Genomic DNA, 15,334 nt, shown 5'->3' with positions numbered 1-15,334 from the left:
ACTATATTACGTGTAACGTATTAACGAAATAAATTAGTGATATGTTAATGCTAGTGGGAATATAATAAGTGTGATATATCAATATAACATCATTGTGATTCTTACTGTTATGCACAAATTCTAAGCTCACAACTTCATCTTCCTGGAGCTATAAGCGTTCTACTGCATACACAGTTTTACACTGATCGTTTTCTAGTTGTAACGCTTAAGCATTCTAAGGGGAATGAGTGAGCAGCCCTGCTTACTAAATTGATCTGCTTCATTACATGCTTCGCGCACTATACTTAAGTATATTATAATTCTATCGACTAAACTTAGTTATACGATAACCAAGAATACTAAACTAATTATGTGTCGTAATAATTGTTTCATTTGCACAGAAATGTTACTCAAAGCAGTTAGATGTAGATAATTAAGCCTATAAGCCCAAAACACGAACTATAGGCCGGAAAGAATTACCTAAAAGAAGATATACGATATTGTTTTGAAACTGAAGACAACAGTCACTTGCTCAGAAAAACAAAACAGACCTTCCTCAGGTAACGTTACTCATTGTTGGTCTACTTGAAAGAAATCAACGATGTTATTAAACTTACTATGACTTAGGATATTGTTCCGGCATAAAACGCACGTCCGTAGTAACGCAATCGAAGGTGGCAAATAAAAATTACAACCAAAGCAAAATTCACAGCATAATCTAGTTCTTTAATAAAAAATACATCATAATATGACAAATTCTATGACTACATGAACGTAAACATGACCGTTATTACACTTGGCGATATGATAGGCTTACGTAAAAACGTTGCATTTTAATCCACCATATCCTGTTCAATACATACCTGAAACTCATTTCGGTCTGACGATAAATATTGGGTCACACTTGATCAAATCGAGTTGGCTCATTCGCCTTTTCCACTTTGCTTCACCTTTCCTCTTCTTATTTTGAATGTCTATCTGTAATAACGAATGTTTGATATAAATCCATCCGACGCAACACATTTGGCTTCTTGTTACACGAACGGACTTATTGTAGGTAATATACCGCGTTAAATGGAAGATATGTGCTCATAGAATATTCGTGAGATTAAACAGGAGTCAGATTCATGGGCTAGTCAAGGGTGTTAAAAATGTGACTGAACAAACTCTTATCTACATCCCACTTTTTTCACCTACCTTGTCGTTCATTTTGTCAGCAAATCGCAAGGCATGATAAATACTCGGCTGACATCTAAGAGAGCGTAGAATCTGTAACAAAATGTGTTGCGCGACCAACAGACCAAAAGTATGAAAACTATCAATAAAGCTTGCGTTGTTAGTGTAACTTTGGCCCCCTCAATAAATTTACTTATGAACAAACTAAGCAATCTTTTTTATACGTGTTTACCACTATCTTCCACTCAAACGATTGGATAAAAGGAAGAATAAATTGAATCACAGCATTCATCAACTTCTCCTTTACTATGATATACATAGTGATTTTTCAGAACACACAATCGTCGGAACGCGGCATACTGACTCCCATGTACTCCACATAAACTAGTCCTTCTACAACCCTTTTTATATTTTTACTTTTCAATACAACTAAGCAGGCTTCTTCTTTATAACATGATAGACTCAGAAAAAAACTAGCGTAACCAGAATCATAGTACTTTCTTTCAACCTGTTGAACTCACCAGAATTGTTGTTATCGTCAGTTGACTAAAGTTAAGAGAATCTGCTCAAAATTTGGAATGTTTCGATGACATCGAGATGTGGATTTTGGACTATAACTCTACTTGGATGTGTGAGATATGTTGCAGAACATTGTAAAGAGGTATGTATAGACAGATATTTGGCTAAAAGTTGTTGTTCAACTGTTGGTCTACTGTTTCTGTTATATTGGGAGTGGAGAAATGATTTGGGACGAGTCAGTGGTTGACGTGTTTTAGTTTATGCTGTAACCATCCCCTATAGTGACCTCAAGGGCATCAGTTCAAATACGCGTTTTATCTACCTTTATAATACAAGTGATGTGATTATTGTTTATAGGCTGGAAATACCATAAAATGGTTTGCAAATCTATTTTACTGAATAACCACTACCATATTAAGAAACCCTCGAAATCTAAACTCAATGCTAAGGAATATACACAACCTAACTTTATGCTACCTGTTTTCGACTATGAGCGACACCAACCCTCATGGAGAAGTGAAATCCCACATTTTTCAGTTAACACCAAAAATGGTTTACAGGGAGAACCACAACTCGGTGTTTTGGGGGAGATCAGCAAAAGTATTTATTTCACTTTGCAATTGTCTAAAATGTTTATTAAACCCTTAGAAGACAAAAGAAAAAGAAAGAAGGATATGTTTGACCCCCCTGAAGCAAACGTTAAGCGAAAGGCTGGTGAAAGCTTTCGCCTAGGACTTGTAGATTTGATAACGTATGTTTTTGTTTACTTGCCTAATGTAGTTAAATAAGTCGTGGTGAAGATGCAGCTGTTGATACATGTGGTGAGCTAAAAGCGATCTTCAGTAAAAATTCGATGTTGTCCACGCCTGATGTCGGCCCAGTTAAAAGTATCGCTGATAAAGAAAAGAAAATTTTGGTAAGTGATTGATTTAAGTCGTGTCTAAATATTGTAGAGGTATTATTACTACATCTATAATGGCATTAATACTGACGACGTGGCTCCAATGGATGGTGAATGGATGCAGCGTGTTGTTTCTTCGATTAAAGCGGATTTTAATGTATGCATTTTCGTTTTTTAAATGTATATATGTATGTTAATGTGCTTCCCTACCATTTGAGAAGGTTGGAGCAAAATCTCAGGAGTTATTGTGGCTTTATTCTTAACTGACCACAGAATGCATCAATTTCCTTATGTTTTGAATTTTTGAAATTCTCGGATTAATCACTATAGAGACAAGGAGAAAAGCACTTGTGTTATTCATTTTTAACATTTCAGTTTATAAATCCACTCTTCTCTTAAATGAGTGAACCAAGGGATCAAAGCATCGTTCCTTTCAGCCGTAAATCACAGGGTTTTATTACATGATAGTGAAAACATTTGAACCATGATTAATTCCTAGTTTCTAAATCTCTAGCTTCATCTGAGTTGTTCTAACCTTGTTGGGAATATCTTACACGTCCCTGACTTGATCCGATAGAATATTACTTAAATAATGATAAAGTGAATAAGCTCTTTGAAGTCTTGAGGCTACGTCCTCAAATCAATTTAAAACCGAACAAACAAGAATAAACTTATGGTCTATGCTGTGACAGATTTTAAATCGCAATACCGGGTTATTTCAATTCGTGATCCCTAAAATCCTAGCCTCATGTGAAAATTAAGGGGAGAAATCTATGGATTCTCAACAGTTTTATTCAAACTTCACGCTTAAACATATCTCCAGGGATGTTTTTAAAAATATATTTATATTGCAAGTTAGCGGACAATATAAGTAAGTAAAAAATCATTAGAGAACAAATGAGATGCTTCTGTTTGGTCACTGAATTCAATACTCCTTGAATTACTAATAAGTTCCCAAAACAAATCGGGACGTTCAAAGTTAAGGTTATTTAAAAGTTGTAAGTGACAATGACAGATGATCCCTCGATATTTCGTGAAAAACTTACCTTTCCGTCTTTTATAAACGTTAGTATGACGTTTTACATTATCTTAAAGCACTCATAAACCATCCCCATTATTTTGCTTTGGAAACTTTCAGTGATTTTGTACACGGTGCCCTTTAAAAGTTAGACTTGACTTAATCTCTTGTGAGTGGATCCCGGCATTTTATTCGAAGTTGTAGATGGACATGTATACATTAAGCATTTACTTGGAATTCGCATTTACATAAGAGTGCAAGATTTTATCACACTTGCGTGCCAATTCGTTCTATTCCTGTTTTATTTGTTCAACCTGCATCCATAATTTTTGTGCGGCAACCTGCAACAACGCCAATGTGTGTAAACTCTTAATTACAATTACGTTTAAAGTGTCTACTGACATAGCTAAGTGGAGTAATGTATACTTGAGTCCTACTTGACATCAAAATAAGAATTTTTTAGCCAATAAACCCGAAAAAGCGTGTTTCTTACACTTTCCTGACGTAGCTGCCATCCTGTTACTCTTGTTTACTATCATAAAGTTTGCAATCCTAGCTTAACAAGATAGTGATTACTACACATTATTATTTTGTAGACTATTGTTTTGATACACATAAGGCCAACAAACATTAATTTGAATACTCCATACAGTCGTTTGTTCGAGCCCCACAACTTGGTTTATACTGAATTACACTGCTTTATAAATGATCACTTGTTCTATCGATCTTACCTACTTCACCTTGGAAACATTTATCTTAAAAGACTTGGCCTAGGCAAAACACGAACATTTTCAGTCCATTTATATTAGAAATTTCTATCTCTTTTAGCCTTATTTTTGCTTTCAGTATGAAACAATCACTGAAAAATGAGAAATAACTAGTTTATAAAGTTGAAGGAATTTGTAGAAAGAGAAATTAATAGTTTCCAGTAATTCCATCAATTTTTTTCCAGAAATCTACCAATATGGCCTTACTAGAAGAGCTGGAGGATGAAATACGCAAGGATTATTTACTTAGTGTGAAGAAAGCCATTGTAAACTTTGTTTTTGATGATTCGTCAGATAAAAAACAAGCTTCATATGGGTCAGATATAATTTCTGACAAAAATGACGAAGAACACAGCGTGTCAGAGTATCTTAAAGAATTAGATACTGTACCAAAACCATGGCATCCAACGTTCTTGTCAGCGTATAAATACTGTCAAAGAAATTTATTTATAACAAACATCTGTATTCATCAATTATTGAATTTATGGTACACTAAATTTGCGTAAGTCAATTTCTTGTAAATCCTATATATTTGCTCTTATGGTGAAAAATATATTTGTAGTATACTATATTTCCGGTGTCTCAAAACAGTATAGTTTTGTGTAAACATTGCATGAACTAAACCTTCGAGATCAGTTGCTTAGTTTCTGATTCTCATTTACATCCTACCAAGAATTCAAGATTTTAATCAGTAATGTGTTCAGGTGCTACGATTTTACATATTTGTATCGCCTACAAATTTAGTAAATTATGATTTCTGATCAGCTAGTAAATGTAAGATGTTCATTTTTTAATTTCAGGTATAAACTAGAAGTAGGTTGTCATTACCATACCAATTTTAGGCAAGTTAACTTTTAAACTCACAGTAAACAAATTTGGTTTCATACCCTAATTAATTTTCTAATAACCACAAAACTTTTTTTATCCTAGCGACTTAAGACTAATCGATATTCAAGAAGTGTACTCGAAACCATCTGCTTTGGAACTATCCGCATTTCAACAAATTTGCGTGAAGCACATTGAAATGACAAAAGAGAAACTGACAAAAAAGTAGGTATAGTTAAATGCTTTTCTATTTAAAACGCTAGTATATTTAATCGTGGTAATGTATGCTTTAGGAAAGAGTTTTGTTTAGTTATAAATTCAATGTCAGTGCTTTTTTATTAGCATATATTTTTTCATGGATGTCAGGTTTTTGACGTTCGTATTGCTAACGAATGATTTAAAGAGGAAGAGAGATAAGCCTGTTTACCAGTGAAATTCGTTAACCTTAAACTTATAACAGCATTTGTGACACTTTCATTTTCTCAAAAGTCCTCTTAAAATAAACATTAGAGAGGTAGTATGTAAGAGTAAATTAAGATCGTTGGAATACTAGGTATATACAATGAACCTAATTGTGGTAATGGGAGACAAAGACTTAAAATATGATAATTTCCTAATCGACTAAGCGCGATGATGATAGTTAACTGATGACTATTTTCAGCTCTTACTAGTCAGATATCAGGAGAGTTAAAAACCACTGTTTATTTCGTCATTTGGCTATATAAACAGTTTTTATTACCAAATGTGAGTCAAAAAATATTTATCAATGAAATTCGATTTATCTGGAGTTGGTTTCCAAAACCTTTCCAGATCTCTAACTAACCAGCAGTTTAAACATATGAATGCGTCGTATGTTATGCACCAAAACGTTTACATGGACTGGTTATGTTGCTTTTGAAAATGATTCCGATTCAAAGCTAGATTACATAACTGGGTGATATGAAGAAGAGTAAACAAGCCTATGTTTAACTTTAGGTGTTCCGAACGGATTGAACAGTGTATATAAGTAAAAAGAAAAAGAAAGTTGATAATTGATTAAATTTGCTATATGAAAAAAGCATCACTAATGACACTGGATGATTTTCGTTTGATATCAAAGGTTAGCTGGTGTTGTGAGTAAAGACCTCAGAATTTCAACACTGGTTGGAACTCCATATGAATTACTTACTTACTTACGCCTGTTACTCCTCGTGAAGGAGCATAGGCCGCTCACCAGCATTCTCCATCCAACCCTGTCCTGGGCAATCCTTTCTAGCTCTGTCCAGTTGTAATTCATCGCTTTCATATCTGCTTCTATTATCCGACGCAATGTGTTCTTTGGCCTTCCTCTTTTTCGCTTCCCTTCAGGATTCCAAGTTAGGGCTTGCCTCGTGATGCAGCTTGACGATTTGCGTAATGTATGTCCTATCCATTTCCATCGTCTTTTCCTAATTTCTTCTTCAGCTGGAAGTTGGTTTGTTCTCTCCCACAGAAGGCTATTGCTGATGGTATCCGGCCAATGGATGTTGAGTATCTTGCGTAGACAGCTATTTATAAATACTTGTACTTTCTTGATTGTGGTTGTTGTAGTTCTCCAAGTTTCAGCTCCATACAGTAGAACTGCCTTGACGTTCGTATTGAAGATTCTCACTTTGATATTGGTTGAAAGTTGTTTTGAATTCTATATGTTGTTCAATTGTAGGAATGTGACCCTTGCTTTGCCGATCCTCGCCTTTACGTCTGCATCGGATCCTCCTTGTTCATCGATGATGCTTCCCAGGTATGTGAAGGACTCTACATCTTCCAGAGTTTCGCCATCAAGTGTGATTGGATTGCTGTTCTCCGCTTTGAATTTGAGGACCTTAGTTTTCCCTTTGTGTATGCTGAGGCCTACTGATGCAGAGACTGCTGCTACACTGGCTGTCTTCATCTGCATCTGTTCGTGTGTACGTGATAGGAGAGCTAGGTCATCTGCGAAGTCCAAATCGTCTAATTGGTTCTGAGCTGTCCATTGTATTCCGTGTTTTCCTTCAGATGTTGAGGTCTTCATAATCCAGTCGACCACCAGAAGAAAGAGGAAGGGAGAGAGTAAACAGCCTTGTCTGACTCCGGTCCTTACTTGGAATGCATCTGTCAGCTGTCCTCCATGCACTACTTTGCACTGTAGTCAGTTGTATGAGTTCCGGATAATATTGACAACCTTCTCAGGAACTCCGTAGTGTCGAAGAAGTTTCCATAATGTCCTCCTATCTACACTGTCAAATGGCTTTTCATAATCAATGAAGTTGATGTATAGTGATGAGTTCCACTCAACTGATTGTTCGACGATGATCCGTAGTGTTGCAATTTGGTCTGTGCACGACCGATCCTTACGGAATCCAGCTTGTTGATCTCGAAGTTGGGCGTCTACTGCATCCTTCATCCGGTTCAGCAACAATCTGTTGAAGACTTTCCCTGGTATTGACAGTAGTGTAATGCCTCTGTAGTTTTCACATTTGCTCAGATCTCCTTTCTTTGGAATCTTGACGAGGTGTCCTTCTTTCCAGTCCATCGGCACTTGTTCCTCCTCCCAAATCTTTTTGAATAGAAGATAAAGCATGCTTGTGGTTGCTTCGATGTCTGATTTCAGTGCTTCAGCTGGTATGTTGTCGGGTCCTGCTGCTTTCCCGTTATTGATTTGTCTGACGGCCATTCTAATTTCTTCCGTAGTTGGTGGATTGACATCTATAGGAAGATCAATGTGTGCTGCTTCGATGTCCGGTGGATTCATTGGAGCCGGCCTATTCAGGAGTTCCTCGAAGTATTCTACCCATCTGTTACGCTGTTGTTGAATTTCGGTGATTGGCTTGCCTTCTTTGTCTTTGACCGGCCTCTCTGGTTTACTGTATTTCCCTGCTAGTTTCTTCGTTGTATTGTGAAGCTGTTTCATATTTCCTTCTCTAGCAGCTTTTTCTGCCGTCGTTGCTAGTTCTTCCACGTATTTCTTCTTGTCGGCTCTAATGCTCCTCTTCACTTGTTTGTTTGCTTCTATGTATTCAGCTTGTGCTTGGACTTTCTCTTCTCGTGTTCGGCTGTTGTTTATTGCTGCCTTCTTGTTCTTCCTTTCTTTGATCTTGTCCAGTGTTTCTGTAGAGATCCATTCCTTATGATGGTATTTCTTTAGACCGAGAACCTCTTGACACGTTGAAGTTAATGCTTCCTTGATGCCTTTCCAGTTGTTCTCCATAGTAGTTTCTTCTTCTTTCAGTAGATCTTGTAAGGCTTGGAACCTGTTGTTGAGAGCTATCTTGAATTCATTGAGTTTGTCAGTATCTCGAAGGAAGGCTGTATTGAACCTTTGTATTGCTGTTTGTCCACTTGTCCAGTTCTTTTTTAGCTTCAGTTTTAAATTGGCTACAACTAGGTGGTGATCTGAAGCTACGTCAGCACCTCTCCTGGTTCTCACATCTTCCATTGTCCTTCGGAATTTTTTGTTGATGCAAATATGATCTATTTGGTTCTCTGTAGTATGGTCCGGTGAGATCCATGTAGCCTTGTGTATACGCTTGTGTGGAAATATTGTGCCTCCTATGACCAATTTGTTGAATGCACATAGATTTGCAAATCTTTCTCCATCTTCGTTTCTTTCTCCCGGCCCATGTCGTCCCATAATATCTTCATATCCAGTGTTGTCTATTCCGACTTTGGCATTTAGATCTCCCATCAGAATAGTTAGGTCCTTCCTTGGGCATTTCTCAATGATTGACTGCAGCCGCTCGTAGAATTGATCTTTAATGTCGTCGTTGCTATCTTGGTGGGTGCATAACATTGGATAATATTCATTGTGATCCCCTCCTTCTTTGTCTTGAATGATGCTTTGATGATTCTGGATCCGTGAGATTCCCATCCTACAAGTGCATTTCGTGCTACTTTGGACAGCATAAGAGCGACTCCCTGAGTGTGTGGAGCATTATCCTCTTCGTGACCGGAGTATAGCAGCATCTCTCCCGTAGCTAGCCTTTTCTGTCCAGCTTGGGTCCAGTGGGTTTCGCTGATTCCCAGTACTGCTAAGTTGTATCTCCTCATTTCCATTGATATTTGACTGGTCTTCCCGGTTTCCCACATTGTTCGAACGTTCCATGTACCTATAAAATTTTTTGCTCTGGTTGTTAGAAGGGGCATCGGCCTCGTGGCTTCCGAAGGAACTCGGCTTTCACCATGAAGCGTCATAATTCTTCTAAATGAAGACCTTCTAACTCCCAGGGCAGAGTTAAAATGGTTTGGATTATTTTTTCTGGTAAGCGTTTTTTTAGCGAGTTAGTTTTCTACGGGATGGGGACACTAACCCCATGCCCAACCCTCCTCCTTTACCCGGGCTTGGGACCGGCAGTAACCCTATAAGAGCTACAGGCGGAGTTTCCATATGAATTACCACTAAATAATTCAAGATTATTAGAGTAATTAGGTTTTAACCTTTTACCAATAGATCTAAGTGTAGGTGATTGAGCTGATGATCACGAAGATTATTAAGAATTTTGACACAATACATCCACATAATTATATCAAGAAGAATGACTCGTTTTGGGATCTAGAACGAATATTCCATCACCTGGAATTTTGCACGAAAATAGATATTCTCACCGGGACTTCAACTTATCGTTTGCCCCTACAACTGCCGGAGGTTTATCTGCTATACTGCTGAGTCATAACATCCATATCTTGTTCGACAGATAGGACTTACTATAGATTACAAGGGTTTGGGTTCTCTTGTTATCATTATTCAGGAGTGAAATTATTAGCCACTGATGGTAAGTGGAACTGCATGCATATTCTGAATGTCGTTCATAGCCATTATCTAAAATATAGTTAACGTGCATACAAAAAACACATCATGGGATCTGTTCAGGGAGCTCCAATACCACCAGAAATCAGTCAGAATTCATTGTAATCACTGGAAAATTCTAAACCTTGACCCTGATGACATCAGTTGATTGTTAATCGGAGTTTTATTTCCGATTCTACTGCAAAGATATATCACATGGGATTGTGCGCACCATAAAATATAAGTCAGTCACACACTGTTGACCAAAAACCTGTTATGGATGTGTATCGGTACAAATTAAGACAACATACCAACTGGAATAAACGAAATCATTGAGACGAAAGTCGGAGTAAAAATAATCAAATCAGTGGTTGTGGAGAACGTTAAGTATAGATGATATGATTCGACAAGAATGAGTGAGATCGTAGAACATAACAGTGAAAAATGATTGTGTAACATAAAACCGAAGGAGAGATAAAGAGAGAATGGATATGTATCACTGTGATTGATTCTGACACATGTTACCAAATATCTTTAAACATTGTGAACATTGGTTACGATAAAAGCATGAACCCCAATCACGGGGCCTTCACCTATACTAGGAGGGCTCTCACCATAAGTCATTGGCCTCATGAATAGTTGCTACATCGTGTTTCGGCCGCCCCTAGCTTCATTTCAAACAACTTTTAAACCGAGCAACTTTGAGTGTCCAGATATGTGGTGGGTATATACCGCAGTCAATAAAGATTCGCTACTTCATCTGACAGTTTGCCCTCTCTGCCCACTACTCTGAGTCAAACCTCAGCGTTACTCATTCGATGGTCCCAATATTTTGAAGGAATTTGAGGTCAAATACTAGCAACCCACGAATATCTTCTAATTTTAAAGTTTATCTTTCATGTTGATAAAGTATGATAGAGAGCATCTTTGGGAAGTATGTTCGTCCTTTTTTTGCCAGAGTGGCACAGGTGGCGCAACCCATCAAAAGTCAAACCAGCTTTTTGAATCTGTGCCGAGATTTAGTGGGGTGAAATAACACAAATCGTAATTCGAAGCAATAGATCGAGATCCCTGAACCTAGATTTCTTGCCCTTTAACACACACACACACCAGCAAAACGTATCTATGACCATGAAGGAGACGATGTTTAACCTGACCACTGATCTGAGTCATTCAGAGACGTTACCACTGAGCCATTATGTCCACAACGGAACCTTTCATGACCGTGGTACGTACAGTTATTATTGATAAGTAACCAATATCGTTCATGTCCAATCTTTGGAGCTGATCAAATTCTTCGATCGCCTGATATCAAACCCCCTAAAAATTCCATTACCATTAAGTACTGGTAATATATATAACATTAGTTGCTTCATAATGACCAACCAACGTTGATATTTTAGTTGTCCAGGTGGTCGGTACTGGGAAGAACAGCTCATTGGTAACACCTCAAGCTACAGAATGGGTTCCAACCTTGCAGTAAGCACCAGTCCTATCGGGATTGCAAGTTCTCCATGTACCAACTAGTATAAAACCCAAATCCACGACTTCTTACGGACTACCTATAATATTTGAAAGTATTTGAATTATCTATACGAATATTCGTCAGGATTAGAACGAATAGTTTGACAGTAATTGAGCGCCGAGTATAGAGAAGTCGTTATATGTGAAAATTATTTTCGAAATATTCTCAGCGATTGAAATTTAACTCATTCCAACGTTTCGTCCAGCTAACTTGTCTGGACTTCTTCAGGGTAATAATCAAAATCAAAATTATCAAAGAAATATATAGCTTTTAACAATCAGGATTATACTGTGTTAAACCAATCATATTTGGATGTTGATTTTTTGTAAAATAGGATAAAATGAGTCAGTTAACTACAAATCATGTGAAGAAATCAACTACATGGAAATACTTAACTAAGTAACAAATCGCATGTGTGTGATTGTGTAGGTATGTATGTATGTGTGAGAGATTGATATGAAGGAATAAATAAAGTTCAAGTTCAAGGACGAAAAATTGATAATGAAACATCGATGTACATGTCAAAACATAAATTGTATTGCTTAAAAAACTCATTGAATTCTTTCAAAAATAATAACGATGCATGTGATATCGTATGAACTAGGAGTCCCAGAATTAACGTAATCGAATCAAGAATTACTAGACAAGCACGAACGAATGTATTGTATTTAGAATTCGAAATTGAGCAATCAACAAGTACAAAAGAATCATTAGTTAATTCAAACACCACACTACCTCCATTCACCTAACATTAAAAGACAATGTACATAGTGTAAAATATCTAAAACTAGTGGTCATATTGCAACCTGATCTACAGAATTCTACCAGATTAAGGACTAAACAGTAATGGCATTAGTTACTACTCAGTGATCAATTGGTCAGCATGTAATGGAGTACTTCTTTTAAAAACTGATCTCATCTTTTATGTATATTAGATTTTATTCAGCAAGCCAATGACCTCGCTTGGATGCTATTTATTTTTACGATGGCTTTCCTCTATACTTGAACGATTGGAAATTTAACTTTATTAGTTGTTTTTAATATTTCTTCTTTTAGATGGCTCAATGAAATACAAAGTATTTTCTATCATGGAAATAGACGTAAACTTGTTCCGACTAGTGATGAACCATTGAAACTTGAAGCATTTTATAGATGTGCAGCCACACTGATGACAGAGAATTTACAAAACCTTGGCTTACTTTCAATGTTGGATTACAAAAATCTTATTTGTCAATTACTAGTAGGTGGTAACAATTTGTTTTATGTGTATTTTTAAGTTATTATTATTAAAAACTGGTGCTTAATAGTGATGAATTATTGTTGCATTAAACAACGAGAGTAAATGAAATTAACTTATAATGTACTTTGAAAAATTGAAACAAATATGAAGATTTTGGAAAAAAAAACAATATCAACTGCTTGAAATTAAAGAAAGTATGAGATATGAAAAAGGTTAATTAATCAATGTAGCTGCATTTACTCTTCTTAACTAACTCCCGAATTCGGGGCCGATTTTATTAGTTGTTATGATTCTTAACACAAAATAAACAATTGATTGGATCATTTGGAAAGTTTTATGATAGTTTCTGACTTATAAAGATGTACTTCATAAGTATGTTAATAAAAAGACGTTACTGGGACTTGTTAATTTATGTAAGAAGTTCTAAGTATATGTCATTAGCATTTTTACCTCCATTCCAAATGCTAAATTGATCAAAGATATCCTTAAAGACATGATTAAGGCTTTACTATGTTCTGTAAAAATATATTATGAGTAATGACTAGTATTTGATCTTAACACTCCTAGTATAGGTGAAGGCCCCGTGATTGGGGTTCATGCTTTTATCGTAACCAATGTTCACAATGTTTAAAGATATTTGGTAACATGTGTCAGAATCAATCACAGTGATACATATCCATTCTCTCTTTATCTCTCCTTCGGTTTTATGTTACACAATCATTTTTCACTGTTATGTTCTACGATCTCACTCATTCTTGTCGAATCATATCATCTATACTTAACGTTCTCCACAACCACTGATTTGATTATTTTTACTCCGACTTTCGTCTCAATGATTTCGTTTATTTCAGTTGGCATATTGTCCTAACGTGTACCGATACACATATACTACGTTCTATGTTGCTAATATCTGACTGAGTGAATAAATGAATAATTGTAACAATAATTGTTTCTATTCCAAGAAATTATTAAGTTCTTTTTCAAAAAGATACTAATATTTATTGTTTTAGATCAATCCGAACGGTCAGCAACATCCTCGATTTATTCTACGTCTTGTTCTAGATGAGAATATGATAAAATTTGAGCCATCCATAGAAGAATTCGAAAGTACACTATTGAATATGTTCGATTATATGTATAATGTTATTCAGAGTATACCTAAAATTGAAACTCGTCTTTATTCTGATTGGGTAAGTGTTGCATGTATTATGGAAACAACTGAAAATTATTTATATCACAAGCAGTAACATGTCATAATACAATGTTCAATAAAGACACTTCCTGTTTTTGAAAATGTATCGAGCAGATTATAGTTGTATCTTTGTAATAAGTTTCAACATATTAATCATACCTTTTAACAGTTAGCTCTAACCACTCAAAGCTGTTGTGTTTTTTAATAATTTGTGTACATGCAGACACAAAAGATATTGTCAAGTTACCTATACTGTTTCATTATTTAAATATCTAAGATAATGTACAATCACTTTGTAGATCTTTTCAATAGACTGATTACAATTCGGATGATGTAGAGTAATATGAATAGTGATTTAGCCAACTGATTCCTTTATTTAATTCAGCTTCACTACATTTCATAAATCAAACAGACAGAAGTCTAAAATTTTGTTTGGCCTATTCTTCAGTGAACATTCATGATTAAAGATCCTTAGTTAGAATAAAACATCTATTTAATTCTCTATGATATTTGGCGTTTCTTCAATCGACTAAGATAAAGGATATGTATAGAGAAAGGTAGCTCAGTACTAAATGGATTTGGATTGATATTTGTTTCAAGATGGTTGTTGACAACCTCAAGTCCATTTCTGTTTAGAGTTCCTGATAATTCCTCACAAGTTGGTAAAGGCTACAATTACATTATTAAATCAGCCTCCAATATAGAGTCCCGAGAAAATCCTAGAAGGACGATGAATTATGCACCATATGCTAAGTGAATAGTTACTGATTTTGAAACTAAATCAAGCACTTTTCCAGAAGCTTCTAGAATATCAAAGCCACCCATAAAACAATGAATATTTTGGTTTTTTGTACCTAAACCAGCCTTAGAAATGAAATTCCACTTCATATTTCTCACTCTTCGTCTTTTGTTAGGCTTTCAAATGCCCTAGACATCTGAGGAACTAAGAAGCGGTTATAAGTCAATGTTAAGTATCCCATTATTAGGTGTATCGATATTTATTTTAACTCAAGCTAATCATAAAGGAATTTCCCCAACTCAAGCTTTCTGTGGTATTAAAGTTTTAATGGACGTTGTTATCTGATAACACATTTCCAGTGATCACCAGTCGAACATAATTATGTTAATTAACTAATTAATTATATGGTAAAAAGGATAATGGTTTGGTCACGGGAAAGATTCTCTTTTCCTCATTCAAATTCCAGATGATGATAGCCATATGCTCTAACACTCTCTAGTAACGGGATTTCAACAAACAAGTTTTGTAAATCTATCACTGAACAACAATACTTGACTGTACAATATTTTTAAAGAGTATGAGTTAATTAACAGCAGTAAATGTGATCAACAATTAAGTTTACAGAAAACTATCGTTTATAACTATTAGTTATATTAAGCAAAGATGGATAGTG

The 15,334-nt window shown here is 35.7% G+C and overlaps 1 protein-coding gene across 1 annotated transcript in view; it reads left to right on the top strand.

Annotated features, from left to right (window-relative positions):
- Positions 1 to 1,952: 1,952 nt before the first annotated feature.
- DNAH7_2 (Dynein heavy chain 7, axonemal) overlaps positions 1,953 to 15,334 on the top strand; it is a gene marked incomplete at its 3' end in the record, with an annotated part of 85,692 nt that continues 72,310 nt past the window's right edge. Inside the window, exons 1-9 of the mRNA XM_051218417.1 lie at positions 1,953 to 2,051; positions 2,094 to 2,274; positions 2,323 to 2,425; positions 2,464 to 2,590; positions 2,628 to 2,732; positions 4,546 to 4,862; positions 5,291 to 5,410; positions 12,547 to 12,730; positions 13,741 to 13,920. Of these exons, the coding sequence (XP_051073530.1) occupies positions 2,049 to 2,051; positions 2,094 to 2,274; positions 2,323 to 2,425; positions 2,464 to 2,590; positions 2,628 to 2,732; positions 4,546 to 4,862; positions 5,291 to 5,410; positions 12,547 to 12,730; positions 13,741 to 13,920 (1,320 nt within the window). The 5' untranslated portion in view covers positions 1,953 to 2,048. The remainder of the gene's footprint in view (positions 2,052 to 2,093; positions 2,275 to 2,322; positions 2,426 to 2,463; positions 2,591 to 2,627; positions 2,733 to 4,545; positions 4,863 to 5,290; positions 5,411 to 12,546; positions 12,731 to 13,740; positions 13,921 to 15,334) is intronic.

This window comes from Schistosoma haematobium, chromosome 1 (assembly GCF_000699445.3).
Source record: "Schistosoma haematobium chromosome 1, whole genome shotgun sequence".
Taxonomy (NCBI): domain Eukaryota; kingdom Metazoa; phylum Platyhelminthes; class Trematoda; order Strigeidida; family Schistosomatidae; genus Schistosoma; species Schistosoma haematobium.
This window is presented reverse-complemented; position numbering and strand designations above follow the sequence as displayed.